Source organism: Anas platyrhynchos, chromosome 5, assembly GCF_047663525.1.
Source record: "Anas platyrhynchos isolate ZD024472 breed Pekin duck chromosome 5, IASCAAS_PekinDuck_T2T, whole genome shotgun sequence".
NCBI lineage: Eukaryota > Metazoa > Chordata > Aves > Anseriformes > Anatidae > Anas > Anas platyrhynchos.
Window position 1 is genome coordinate 11,476,309 of NC_092591.1, and position 14,585 is coordinate 11,490,893.

The 14,585-nt window shown below is 40.8% G+C and overlaps 1 protein-coding gene and 1 non-coding gene across 4 annotated transcripts; both read right to left on the reverse strand.

Moving 5' to 3' along the window:
* Positions 1 to 1,622: 1,622 nt before the first annotated feature.
* On the reverse strand, positions 1,623 to 13,617 carry ZNF839 (zinc finger protein 839). Of its 3 annotated transcripts, none has more exons than XM_027457524.3 (8): positions 12,930 to 13,617; positions 11,246 to 12,178; positions 8,855 to 9,106; positions 7,869 to 7,961; positions 7,347 to 7,499; positions 5,758 to 5,805; positions 4,746 to 4,884; positions 1,623 to 3,002 (listed from the first exon to the last, which is right to left on the reverse strand). In XM_027457524.3, the coding sequence occupies exons 1-8, from the start codon at positions 13,401 to 13,403 to the stop codon at positions 2,011 to 2,013; spliced, it is 3,084 nt and encodes a 1,027-aa protein (XP_027313325.3). In that variant the 5' UTR covers positions 13,404 to 13,617; the 3' UTR covers positions 1,623 to 2,010. The 3 variants fall into 3 exon arrangements, with proteins under 3 accessions (XP_027313325.3, XP_027313324.3, XP_038035377.2); XM_027457523.3 differs by having other exon boundaries at positions 5,665 to 5,805; positions 11,246 to 12,175; positions 12,930 to 13,616; XM_038179449.2 differs by having other exon boundaries at positions 5,665 to 5,805; positions 12,930 to 13,616.
* On the reverse strand, positions 13,573 to 13,646 carry TRNAI-AAU (transfer RNA isoleucine (anticodon AAU)). Its single transcript has one exon. It is a non-coding gene; the product is annotated as a tRNA-Ile (tRNA).
* Positions 13,647 to 14,585: the final 939 nt, after the last annotated feature.

A 14,585-nucleotide genomic window follows, 5' to 3' on the forward strand; every position in this document is an offset into this window, starting at 1 on the left:
TTGGTTCACTTACAGAATTGCTCTTTTAAGATGAGAGTAAGTATATTGTATTTCCCAGCATGTACAGATCAGTAGGAAAGGAAGAACTGAAGCGAGTTTTCATTTTCTGCACAGATGGAAATGGTGGTTTGTTCTTATTTCTTAGAAGAATTAAGCTCTTCGGGAAGGAGACTTCATATTCACAAATCACTTTGTGCATTGACTGCTATAGGACAGAAGATTACTGCAAAATTGTTATTGCAGAGATGTTGTGTCATTATAGTTCTAAAAATGTCATTATTATATTTGGAGCCCTCAGATGTAGTTTAGATAGACAGTATGAAAGAAGGTAATAAAGAATTGCTCACTGCAATCTAAGACTTGGAAAGACCAGCACAACCCTACTTTATATGGTATATTCATTTGTAAAGTAATTACCTCTGGCTATTACCACCTCCTAAAAAAAAGAAAACAACACAACTACAAAGTAACAAAAAATAACCAAAAAAACAACAGAAAATCCTTAAACCCAACAACCAGACAGGAAGTCACTAAAACACATCTTTCACATCCATTAATAAAATGCAGTGTCCTGCCTAATCATAAATCAACATTCAACTTGGGCAAACAAATTTAAAAAAAAGTATTAAAGGGATATTACAGAGCAGATTGTTTCATCTCTAAATTTTCCCTCTTATTTGGATTCAATTTTAGTATGTTTTTACTCGGTAACTAAAAATATTTAAGAACAAATACCTGCATAAAGGTAATTTTAGCTGATTTGTCCAATTATTTCAGTATTTCATTTGTATTTAGCAATGAGGCAACACACAGGTTTTAAAGGTACGTTACCAGTTTTCAGTAATATTCACAAGAGCACAAGAACAAAATGAAGATGCTGGTGATTTATTTAGGACTGTTCTTTTTTACTTTATAAGCTTTTTGAGAGTTAGTGCCTTGGAAAAGGCTACTATCAGCACCTAGGAATGCCCACAAAAATATCATCCAAGCAATAAATGCCATTTTATTACTACGCACAATAGCAGCAAGTAATAAACAATTTGATAACTTTTCTCTCTGCATGGAGAAACAGGAATTACAGTCAAGGTTACATTTTTATTATGATTAAACAGTACAGGGCAGTGTAGAATTACTAGGAAGGCCAAAGCTTAGAACTGATGAAATGCATCATCTGGAGGAAAAAAAAAGTATAATAGAAATTAACAACTAAAAGAGACAATCAGGCACTGAAGTTAAAGAAGTTGGTATCGCATTAAAAAAATTCACATTAGTAGTTATGCACCTTCCTATTTCTTTCCAAGTAACAGCAACTGTTGAAGGCATGGCTGAACATTAGGCAAGAACGCTTGAATATATTTCCAACAGTTCAGTACAAATTAATTCTTGTTTGAGGCTATTTTTGTCTCTAAGCAGTGGATGCTTAGCTTAGTGTTATTTAAATGAAGATCAGTTAGGCTGTCACATTGTTCCCGGAATGCACAAGTGTGGATTGTGTTTGAAACTACCCCTTTTTTCAGACAGATTTATGTAGACCATGTCTAGATGCTAATGAATATTCAAGCTAGCTTTAAGAAAGTGCAAACCAGCACTGTTCTGTATTCTCAGCAGCACCAAAAAATGCATATTTTTAATACAGTTTTTATTTTACCCATACACAGCTTGCCAGTACATAGCACATCACTGCCAAAAAGCAGTACAATTTACTGAATTTAGATGGCTAGAGAGAAGAGGAATTATGTAACAAAAGGGAATAGTGCAACAGTTTTAGGATTGACAGATTTCAACTTTCCGCCCACCCCCCAACATATAAAGCAAATAGAACAAAGTTAATTTTAAAATTTTTGGTTGCAATGGTTTTAGATTTTTATAAACATAAGTTATAAAAAGTACAGGGCATAGAAACAGTTTACAAATAAGTTAAATTTCAATTATCTCAGTATTCACATTAGAAAAATATACATTTTTATATAGACAGTCTTTTCCAGAAGAAAGCATGTACAGTATTCTAATTTATGGCTCCAATTCGCTTTGTGAAAGCAGAAGGTTTTCACTTTGGCCATCTGCTTCCATTGCCAGTAGTGCTTCCACAGTTTCCAAAGGTATCCCATCCGGTGCGCGGATGTGCATTGTAGTACCATTAGAATCAGTTACAATAACAATGCCTTCTGCCTGAGACAGAAGAGCAGTATCCGGATGAGACAAAATAAGCCCATCTGAAGTCTGAATAAAAATCTGTTCGTGTCCCTGAGTCAAAAAACCATGGCTCTCATCAGTAATCTCAAAAGCTACAGTTTCATCTACAGTAATTGTATTCTCCAGCTCATGTTGTTCCCCTGTCCCACAAGAAAATTCACCCGTGTTTTTAAAAGAGCAGTCCTGGCTCAGGTGAGCAGGCAGGGATACTTCCTGGACAGGATTCTGGTGCAACTCAGTCTGAGCATGGTGGGGATGGCTTATTGGCACGTTTGTTGAAAACACTTTTCCAAGTTGCTGCGTTTCCTCAGTCGTATCTGCATTGTGAAGTTGTTCAGAACGTCCTTTAACAGCAAAAACATGGCTTTCTTCTTGCAGTGACTGATATTTTTGATTGAGACCATTTTCTTCCTTCCTTGACAAGTCAGTTGTCTGAATGCCCACTGCGTGCTCTGACACAGAGTTGCAGAGTGGAGGAGCTGACAGTCCACCTGCTGTATTCTCACTCACAAAGTGTGCTTGAATTAATTCTGCTGAGCCGTCTGCTTCAACAGGCAATATGACTTCAGTATGCAGCAGAGACATGTCACCTGCAGTATCTGGCCCCTGTGTGTCTGTGGGTTGGGAATACTCTATCCTCATTTTCACAGCCTGAGAGAAGGGACCTGAATTTTCAGCACTGATTCTAACTTCTGAACCTACAAGCGAATTCTGTTCCTCCGCTGGTAACAGGCTTCCAGTTGTGCAGCAAGTGATATGTTTACTTTCTGAAAGCAGGAAGCAATTTTCTCCATTTAATGGATTAAAACCTGAAAAATTGAAAGAAATATCATTTTGTTGGGCAATCTAGTACTGCATGTACAAAAAGTTATTTTTTCAGCTTTAACTTTGGAGGAAAAGCTAAACCACTTCCCTCCCCTAAATTAGCAAGCCTGAAGCCTTTTTGAAAAGTTTCAAAGCACTTCCCAATGAGAAGACTGGTAAAAAAATACTTAAGGTACTTTTTGTTATTGCGTATTTCAGTAACAAAGGACCTTACACTGGAAGCAGCATTTTTCTGTTAATCCCAAAAAACACCTGTGCTGGAAGTCAAACTGTTCCCCCCACACACCTCCTATCTGGCACACCGCCACTAACATTAAGTGAGAAGGAATATTCCAGGCACAAGGTTGTCAGTTGCTCGTCCTCATTACCATTACTAAACTGACAGAAGCTTTTAAACTCGGTAAAAATTCTCTTGATAAGTCAAGCTCTAGGATTCAGAGAAGTCAAATTACTACATATCTAATGAGCTGTGCTAGCAGCCACAGTACAGAAAGGGTAAAACACTAGAAATGTAGTGTGTTTTACCAGTTCTATGACCTGGACTAAGAGTTCTCATAAGCTTAGCAGGCAGTTGAACAGTATCTGCCAAGCAGCAGTAGCTTGAGCCATCAATTTTTATTGAAGATCAAGAGGAACAGAGAGGTTTTTTTCTGCTGTTATTATGAAAGATATCACTGTACCACAAACGAGGCCTAACAGCTCAAAAAGGAACTGTTTTAACTTTCTGTGCTGTAGACTAGCAAAAGCCCTCCTAGCATGTACAAGTGAAACAACAATAAAACAACAACCTGATAGGCCAGAAGAAAATCGTAAGATAACAAGAAATAAGCATTGTCATGCAGAGAGCCTTCCAGAGAAAGAAAGATAAACTGGGGGAAGGATAGGGAACAACGCAAAACCAAAAAAAAAGCAACCACTGACAAAGACATGCAAAGGGCAAAAGAAAAGCAGCTTATGGCAACACCAAAAAAAGATGTGTACAAAGCAAGAGGATGGAAGTGCTATGTACTTTACTCGAGATGGGTAAGGGTTGGGATCTTTCACAACAGTAATTGCAATGCCTCTGAACAGTGCAACACTTTAAAATGAAAGACCAGTGCAGTTTGTGGAGATTACAAATGGACCCATCCCTGTTTCCTCTCTAATCCACTTACCCTGAGGAGCAGGGGGAATAAAGATAAAGAGGAGAGAAAAAGACAGACAGCCCAAAGACTGTTGTGCAAAATGGTGTCTCAATTCCAGCCTTTAGCTCCTGTATCTCCCCTGGGATACAGGACAGCCTGCACCAGCTCTTCCCCTCCCCCAGGATCCACAAAGCTCTGATGATTCCACTCTTGCAGTCTGCTGGGGCAAGGAGGAAAGACATACCCATTGCTTCCTCTTCCTCTGCTCTCCCCCTGCTGCCACAGAGGCTGTGCACTAGCTCCGCTCTAAGGAACAGTGCGGTCAGGAAGCATTCAGGAAACGCGCAGCAGAGGACAGTGCTATTCTCTCAATTCTGCAGTAGTGTCAGTGACAGGATGATTATACATTTAGAATTGAGCTACTGTTGTGGTTTGCATCATCCATAACTTCCCCTCTCCCCAACGAAGACCTGCTTTTGAAGAACCCAGGAAGCAAGCTGAGAAATGAAAACCTTAAGACAAAAACCACAGTAGCTTGAAGAACAAAGATTTGCTCAGCTCCTCCACGAACAGAACAGAATTGGAAAATGGGAAGGAGGTTACCATCTTTTTCAAAGAGTGTACATAAATTCCCACTCTTTTCTTTCACTTCATCTTGACTGGCATAAGCATTATTCACATTCTCCATTACGTCTTCTAACTTGGTCCTTTTGGCTGATGGCAACAGTTCCTCCCCTGAGCTCTGTCAATACAAGACATAATTAACTGGCTGCCACCACAACAGCTAACAGTATTGGAAAAGAACACAAACCAACTGTGGGCACTTTGCGGCAGTGAACTGATACTGTCCTTGAAAACAAGATTTTGCACTGAGAAAGGACTTCTTAGGAGGTAAGGATTTAAACACAGCTCTCATACTTAGCCAAAATACCACTGATAGTTTTTGATATTTGGTTGAAACGATCTGCCCTGGCTTCGGTATCAAAAGTTTCTCTCTAAGCCTTTGTGATTAGCTGTATGGCATGATACCTGCTATAACCTCTCTCTCCAACGTCAGTAAAGGGCTGTGAACAACTTGCCCAGCATTGTTTGGTTAAAGAACAGATCAGCTCAAATCTAACCATGGGCAGAAAAACGGAAGAGTGCCAGTTTTATCCTCCACCAGAAACAACTCTAAATTAAATAAAAATAGAACAGTTGAGGGGAAGGACCACAGAGATGGGACTTTCAAGAAAAAGGAAATAGACCACACTCCCTGCTCCAGCTGCCAAAAGACCAAATCTGGGGAACTGACTTACTAGAAAGAAAGGAGCTGTTTTTTGTGCACAACTACCAACCACCAGTTAGCACTGCAACCGCTTGTCCAACACCTGAGCCTGCTGCAGGTTAGCTTTTTTTTTTTTTTTTACTTAACCAGAGGTCAGATAATACTAGTATGATTTATAAATAAAATATTTATCTATTTCAACAAGCTTTAGTATATTCTGGTTTCACTTTTAGTTCTCACAAAAGCATTCCATACCTCAGCTAACCGTTTTTGTCCCAGTATCTCCACCGGCACTTGCTCACTACCCATTTTAATTATATGTTGTGAGCAAGAGTCTATGCCTTGCACCTTTTGTTCTCCAGTGAGTATTTCTGTAATTCCCAGTGATTCAGCAACCTTTAAAGACAGTTACAAGAAAATAAGTGAAAGTTAGCCTCTCCAGTCTGAACACAAAAATACTGAAATTCTGATTCATTTTCTTACAGCTAAACCAGAAGTACACAAAGTTCCAGCCTGACAACCAGTCATTACAGCATAATTATTTAGACTCTGATGTTTTCTGCTAGCTTCCACATTAATAGAACATGACCTTCTTTTGAAGGTGAACATTAATGGGCAAACTCAAAAGAATTAGGAGTACAGTGGTTATATATAGAATCCAGAAACAGTTACTCAGAAGAGCAGGGTTTAATAAAGAAGATTGTAGAGGCTCTTCATTACTTAAAAAACATGCAAGTCTTGCTATTTAAAAGTATGTGTTAGTAGCTAAAGATTATATATTTTTTCCAAATCCCATTCTTGTGCTTCATCCTTATGTAGGTGTGCTACTATACAACTTCTCCACACTTATTTTTTCCTTTAAAGAGCATAACCCTATATTAAGAAAGCACATTAAAACTAAAAAGAAGCAAGAAACAGATTCAAATTCGGGACTGCTGGTATCGACAGCATCCCTTTACTCAGTGCAACTTCATTTCTCCAAATGGAAACAATTGGTCAGCTACAAAATAGATGAGCATGCGGTAATTCTAGGAAGCTTTTCCGATACATACAGTGAATGTCATGAGATATTCCAAAAAATAATAAGCACTACTAACAGCCCATACAGGAGTTCATTGTTAGCCTGGATTATTGTACAAACAAAAATTTTCCCTCTACCTTCCCTATTTTAAGTTTTCAAGTATGCTGTCCTCTCACTGTAGTTGCAAGTTCAGTGCAGATGTACCCTTATGAACACATCATTTAGAAATTTTATTGGATGTAAGATGCAAAACAGAGGGGAAAAATCAAGAACATGTTACGTACAAAGATCTGTTTTATTCCAATCAAGGGGAATATATACCAAATAAAGATCAAAAAGATCCATATTAACACACACACAAAAATCAACAATGAATCTGAAGAGTTGCTGAAATAATGGTTTGCAATTTTATCAATGTATGTATTCATTATCTTTTGAATTTGTTAGTATAACTGAACTGCACAGAAGCATTCGGTTTGTACTCATTCTGCAATGAAACCAATTATCCCTTTAAGTCAAGGCCACTCAATTTAAACATAGCCCTTTTCCCTCCAAACCAAATATCACAGTGTACTTTTAACACTAAACACACTTTGCAGTAACGTACAGCTTCGTACCACCCTACCCTAGATATGCAGACAGATACAAAAAATCAGTACTATTAGAACTGTTTTTATTTAAGTTTCTAGTTTTAGACGTTGCCATGTGCTAGAATTGTAGTTTTGTTATGAATTTACTTTTTCTCTTTGCTAGCTTATTGTACATTTTGCAATATCATTTTTGCTCATCAAAAACATGCCTTCTTCAAATAACTTTACCAGGATAACAAAACTTGTCAGACAAAATATAAAAACATCTAAAAAGCATCTAAAATAGACAAAGAGCAGAAATAGCACAGTTCCAAGTATTTTATTACCTTAGCATCTTTTATTTCAACAGGCTGCTGGCAGCTGAGCAAATCAGAATTACTGAGGTGATCGTAAGCCATTTTCTTTACCATATTATGCAACTCTTCAAATTCCCTATACACATCTGGGAAGTAAGCTTTGGCTGGATACCCTTTTTCCACCTAGAAATAAAAGAAGAAAGGCTTTGTTTCCACCCTATATATTTTAAATAAGATGAAATGAAAATCTATCATTTTGTTCAACATTTAAAAATACTAGCAGTCAAGTTAAAAGACTACGGGATCTTCAGAAATGCCACTGAACCAGAGAGCAAATACCTTCTATCAGGAGACCTGTCAGCAGGAAACCTGTGTAAAACTGAAGTGTGACATCTGTAAAACTGCAGCTGCCTAGAACATCTATATTCTGCACAGTGCTAACTTAGGAAATTCAGATACATCTCTAAAGGAATATTTTAATGTATATTAATGGAAGTTGCTCTAAATTAATTTAACATTTTTACATTTAAAAAAATAATCAAATAACCTCACCTTCATCAACAGGAATTCATACACTGTAACAAGCTTTGTAAGGCGTGGGAGAGCCAGCTCCATCAAGTCTTCATTATCACACTGCTGTATTAGCTGTGAAGAGCCATAATGAGTTTATTAGTTCAAAGTAGCCTCCAGAGGTTAATGCATCCCACATTCAGAACATAAAATATTGCTACTCTTCTGCAAGGAACATAGAGGTATCCTACATCAGGGTGACTTTTTTTTTTTCTATTTTAAATAGGTAGCACATAGCACACTGTCAGTCCTATAGGCAACTGCTGTTAAAAATGCAAGCTAGGAACAAGTTTGCCTTTGGGTGCAGGGGGTGGGGGGCACAGATAGACATACTTTAAGTTTTAGCAGCTTTAAGAATAAAAGCGTAACAGCAGAAGATAAGTTAAACACCAGGAGATAAATTAAAAATATCTCAAAGCTGTTACTACACATGTTTACAGACAACACTCAGTCCCACAAGCATTGCAAATTCAGAAAAAGAGCAACATTAGTAGATTCAGGAGCCATTAAAGATCTTCAATGACACACAGGAAACAAACAAAAAAATCATATTAGGTGCACAGATTTTAATCCTCATTCTATCCTCTCCCAAGTGCTTCTCTGTGTATATGTTAAAATGTTGCCTCACTTCAGTTGGGTCTATTTCTTTTGATTGTGTTATAGTAGATGCACAATAGTAGCTAGTAACTTTTCTTCTCCAGAAGAAAAGCAGGAGTATATCTACATGTCAAAAGGCCCTTTCCACACAGAGTTCCCATTTTCTCTTTGTCCATCATTCTGCTGGAAGTATTTTTTCCCTGAAAGCCAACTAAATATTTTCTTCTTAGCAAATGTCTTAGGCTTTCATCTTTTCAGTAAACAAGAACATCAACTATCAGTCTTCTTGGAAATAATCCTTGAGGTAACCCAAACATTAAAAAAGGTGGGGGAGGAGATACTTATGAAGTAATTACAGAAGAGAACCGTACCTCTTTTAACCTAGCTTTTCTTCTGAATACGTTGTGTTCTGTTGACACACTACTAAGTGGCTTTGAAGGGGACTGACCAGGTCTGCTAAGCCTTCCAGAGCACCTAGATCTTCCACCCATCCTTGGTCGACCATGTCTCTTCCGTCGTCTGGGTCTTCCAGGTCCTTTTGGTTTTATGGGTCCCCGGTGTCCTGAACTGCTTTCATTTTGTTGTTCTTCCATCAGGTGCCTGCTTTCTCCAGAGTTACAATTCTTAATCGAAAGAAAGATAAAAGTATTTATTCACCATTTGAAACAGTATTTTAGGCACAATTTTATAATTAATTCTTCATCTACACAAAAATTAAACAGTATATTAAACAAATACAAGGTTGGAAACAAGCATAACTGCAAAGAAAGTTGCAGAAGAAATTCAGCACATTAGTAAGACTGCGACCTCAGCAATATTTACATGCCTTTATTTATAAAGTTAGCCTTTTTGATCTGCAAATTACCATACAAAATACAAAGATCAGGAGAATATAGTTAGAGTTGTTTATGCCTGTTAAATATGCTTAGTATTTTTGAAGTAAAATATTGCCACTTTGAATAGAGAGGTTATAGAAGTAAACCTTAATTAGCAGTGAAACACACACAAAGAAAAAAAAAATGCTTTCATTGGAACCATGTGAAAGTACAGAGATTTTATGAAACATAAGAAGTTTGGGCAGCCACAAACAGCGACTAGCCCAATAACTAAAGTCAAAATATATTTCCCAATCTCCATGAATATAGCTACATAGCTTCTGTTATAAAAGCACAAGGCAAACCTCAAAGTACATTTTCTGTTTTTTAAATTATCATAGTGATCTTAGTGCAAAGAGATTTTTACTGATCAAAGTAGTGATTTCTTACTAAAGATTTCACTTCCAAGCTAGAATTTCTAAGAATGTCCCTGCATTCTTTTAAGAGGCTTGAACAACAGTTCAAGCTTATTTTCTTAATCAATACTTTTTCACCTTAATATTTAGTAGCTTCCTACTACTCTAATAAGTAGGAAAGCTGACAAAATGACACCAGTTCTAGCCCATGGATTAAGTTACTATATTAGTTCTAAACACAAGACTAGGTTGAACATGGGGGTCTTGTATGCCTTCCTCTATCTATCAATGTAGCAGTTTTAGTAATCCTGCTATTCTTTCTAGGAAATAATTATCTGGCCAAAAATTATAAATAAATCAAGAAGTTACAGCACCAACTTCTAGTATCGGGTTTTGCCAGTTAAAGATAACTGGTATGATAGGAATCTAGCAGTAAGAAGTAAGTGTTGAGATTGTCTGAAGATTTTTGTTTGCATGTTTCTAGGTGTTTTATTTACTTATTTAAAGAATTCCTCTCCTCCTGGGTAATATGAGTGCTGCCCAGGGAAATAAATATATAATAATACAGGCAGCAGACGTCAGTATTCTGTGCTTCTCTCTTTTTCTAAAGATGACAGAAAAGCACAGAGGATGAGATGTTTTGTTTGCTGTGTTGGCACCTTGACCTGAAGTTTTCATGTTTCTGAGAACAGCTTCCGTTCTAAGTAAAAATACAGCATTGCTACAGCTAAAAAGGGTATTGTTTCTTAGGCAACAGTTCCATCAGCTCTTGCTGCAAGATGTTGGTCAGAGAAGAGATAACTGTACTTTGAAGAGAAACTTTAAGTTAAATTGACCAGCCTAAGACATCCCAGAAAAATGCAGCTGAAATTGCTTCCAAGCCAGAGTCAAGCTTCAAAGTATTCAGTCTGCAGGGATGAACTGCAGCCTCACTTCAAAACTCATGTAAGCCTCACTTTCAAAACCTGGTGTAGGAAAAGCTGTGGTCCTCTGTCCAATTCCAAGTAAGTTTTGCCACAGAAAAAAAATGCTTCAGTAACAGAAACCGATGAAGCAGATGATGTCTTGCTGTCTGTCATGAAGAAAGCTATATATAACTGAACAACGTAGCATTCTTATATGGAGAAAAGAAGGCTATTTATGCAGACCTATTTTTTTCCAATCTGCAAACTGCATGTCAGAAAGCCAGTAATAAAGGAACGCTTGGTGAATATTTTATGTTTCTGTGCAAGAATACTATTCCTGACACATTTAAAAAAAACAACAAACAAACAGGTTGTTGTCTCTTGCAAACACCTTAATGGGAAATATGTTTAATTTAGCATATTGGTGGATATTGCTGGGCAGCACAAGACTTGCATGTTTTACCAATGAGCACTACTGAATTCACATGTATTTAGATGCCTACCTTCAGTCTCTTCAAAAATACTCGTATCATTGTCTACAGGAACTCAGATGAATGAGTACAGCATGCAGCTATTAAAATTGCCCTTCTATTTTCTACAAAACCGACAGCTGTAACACACTTTACCTGTCCTCCAGGCTGCAAACCAACGGTTTCTTCCAAATTGGTAGGTAGTGCATATTCATTATTAAAAGTGACGGCAATTGAATCCAAATGTGCTGGACTCATTGTTTCCACTCCTGTTCCACAGGGATTGTCCACAAATATACTTCCATTAGGCTTATTTAAAGGTATTTTTTGAGGTGCAGGCTCCAGCTGTCCATGACCTGGATTAAGTTTATAATGTCTTGCTAATCCTCCCTTTCCTATATAGGATTTTTCACATGTCTGACATTTAAACATTCTGGGTTTCAGATTATAATTTGAAGAATTAAATAATGCATCCTTTCCTTTCACCTTTCCTTCTTCATCATCTTCTATACTTAGTTCAGAGTAATCATCAGAATCAGACTGATGACCATGAGCCAAATCCTCCATCTTAATGAATTTATAATCTTTAGCCTTGTATTTTGGAGGGCGTGAAATCCGTCCAGAACGAGTTTTCACTTTCAAAGATTTTTTTAGCTTGTCTTTTTGTTTTTTTTCAAGACATGGTGTCAGGGTATTTGTTGAGTTGGCTGCAACCATGGTGATATTTGAAGACCTTGTAGCTGATACTGTAGCACGTGCCGTTTTCTGCCCATTCAGCATCTTACTTGTAGCAGTCTTGTTCACAGACACTGATCCACCAGACAGTAAAGGTCTCTGCACAAGCAATTGAATTGGAGATTCGGAAGAACTATGTAGGAAAATCTGCTGCTGCTCCTGCTCAGTTCCTGTAACAGGCTGTATTCTAATTATCTGGGGATTAATAACGCCAAGTCCAGGTATGCTAGAATTTCTACCAACAGACTGACTCAGTGTTATAGTTTTGGGCTGGACTGGTGCCAATGATGGCATTGGCCTTTCAGTTTCTTTCATCTGTTCTGGCTGCACTTGGACACAAATGGCCTCCAGCTGCTTTTGTGGAAAAGAAAATAAAAATAATTCAGGTTACACAAATACAGCATTAATTAAATAAAGCCAATATTTATCAATATGATTCATACATGCCCTTAGAGCAAGGCAGGAAGAAATGAATTCACGGTGTTAGTTTTTGATTTAAACGCATCAAAGCCCTGAGTGAATGTCAAAGAGCAGGTTCCCTTCCTTCAAGCTATGGGCTTTCCTGCACGTTCACCGGTCTAACTGCTGCTAGCTAAAGCACGTGGAGTTTGCTGGTGGGTGACATTACAGCTTCGCTTCCTGAAAGCAGGCCTGTCCTGGAGCAGCAGTCAACAGCATCCCGGAGGCAGGTTCATAACCTTTAACAAGCCCAAGGAGCTGCAGCCTGCTACAGGGCACAGGCCACGCACCCCATGCAGGACGTGCAAGTGCTCTGTTAGGAGAGCTTTGAGACCACGAGCTGTAAGGCGTGCTTCCTCTTATCCACCTCCTTCCAATTCTCTCCCCATCTTCCAAATTTCCACCTTAGCTCCAAACCGACCACCCGCCAACCTCAAACACCGCCCGGGAGCCCGAGCTCTGCCCCCTTCCTCAAGCAGGGCCCTGAGGAGCCACCCGAGCTTCACCCCCCGGCAGCACACCGAAACCCGGGGTGGCAGCAGCTGCTCCAAATCCCGCTTCCCCCGCTGAGAGCAGGAAGAAAACCCACAAATTAAAGAAGCACTGAGAGCCGAGGCACCCCCAGAAGGCACCCCCACGCGGTTACCTGCTGCGGGAGGAGCGGGGCGGCGGCGGCCCCGGCCGGGCCGTGCTGCAGGGCCCCGCTCCGCGGCTGCCGGGCGGCGGCGGCCCGGGGAGCCCCGGGGGGAAGCGGGGCGGCCCCCGGCGGAGCTCCGAGCGGCTCCCGGGCCCTGCTGGCTCGCTCGGGGAGCCGCCGCAGCTCCTCGGCGGCCAGGCGGCCCGCAGGGGGAGGCGGCTCCGCCGGGCTCCCGGAGGCGGCCCCCGGTGGCTCCGGGTTCAGCCCCGCGCCCTCCGCCCGCAGGTAAAGGACGGCGCTGGCAGCGGATCCCAAGCTGCGCTCCCCGCCTTCCTCCTCCTCCTCCTCTTCCTCCTCTTCGCCGAGGGGAGCCCCGCAGGCGGCCGCCGCCCCGGGGGGCTCCCCCTCAGCGGGAGGAGGAGGAGGAGGAGGACGAGGGGGGGGCGGTGGCGCCTCCGTGCCCCCCTCCTGGGGAGCCGCCATCTTGGCAGGCGGCGGGCGGCAGCCGCAACGGCCGCACTGCCCCGGGCAGCGCCCGGAGGAGGAGGAGGAGGAGGAGGCGGCTCCCGGCCTTCATCCCGCCGCGGCACCGAGGGAAGATGAAGGGCGGCAGCCTCGGGCAGCAGGGAGGGAGGGAAAAAGGGAATCCCGCTGGCCCGTACGGGGATCGAACCCGCGACCTTGGCGTTATTAGCACCACGCTCTAACCAACTGAGCTAACCGGCCGGCTGGAGGAGTCTCGCCGCCCAGGGACTATAGATGCACGCTACCAGCGCATTGTACCTAAGTACAATGAGAGGTGAAAGGCAGAGAAAAAGCAGAATTCGCTGCACTTGAAAGCCCGGGGACACGCAGAGACCGTAAACCTCTAACGGAGCCTCCCGCCCGGCTGGCAGTGCTGCTCCTGCTGAGGTGTGGGACACAGCGGGGGCCACTTGCCCTCCCTCTAACCCAACGAGCTCACACCCCCAGGGGGCTTCTAGGGTGTAATTCCACTTGGCATTGAGTTAGACACCGTGTTTGTGGCATATTTTTTAAAACACTTAATCCCCCAGACGTTTAACGCAGTGGTAATATCTCAGTTTGCACGGACAACTGTTTCACCTTCTGCTAATGTTTTGCTTTTTATTATATATGCATTTAAAAGCTTTCTTCTTAGCTTTAAAGCTTAGATTAAAATGTGGATATAATGAACAATTCGTGCTGGAGGATTAATAGTTATAATTACCAATTACACTATCAAGAGACAACACACCAAAAAATACAAATAATAATAATAATAATAAAAAAAAACAAAACAAAACAAAACACGAGAGTGCAAAATAACATGATAGAATTTAATATTGCATGTGAGAATGGTGACCTGCGGATGTTTAACACAACCACAATTGTAGGAAGTGCTCTGTAAAACAGTTCCTAAGCTGTTGCAACAAGTGATTCGCTATTTGAGGTCGGTCTAACTTTTAGAAATGCTACACGAAAGTGGAAACGTAAGGCGCTGTGATTCTGTGTTGTGTACAGAAAAGTTCACATAACGCAGAGGGAAGGCTGTAGCCGCAGTTTGTGCTGTTTTGGGGCCGTTTTACCCCGGACCGATCCCCGCAGCCCCGCACCTCAGCGTGAGGGCAGGAGGCGGCGCCCTCTCGGCGTCACCACTCGCACTGC

Excerpts from the sequence above, each read along its gene's own strand:
- ZNF839 (XM_038179449.2), bottom strand. The coding sequence starts at position 13,403 with ATGGCGGCTCCCCAGGAGGGGGGCACGGAGGCGCCACCGCCCCCCCCT. Across the intron at positions 7,500-7,868 it reads ATGAATTCCTGTTGATGAAG|GTGGAAAAAGGGTATCCAGC; the intron begins GTGAGGTTATTT and ends TTTTATTTCTAG. Across the intron at positions 5,806-7,346 it reads TTGAAATAAAAGATGCTAAG|GTTGCTGAATCACTGGGAAT; the intron begins GTAATAAAATAC and ends CTGTCTTTAAAG.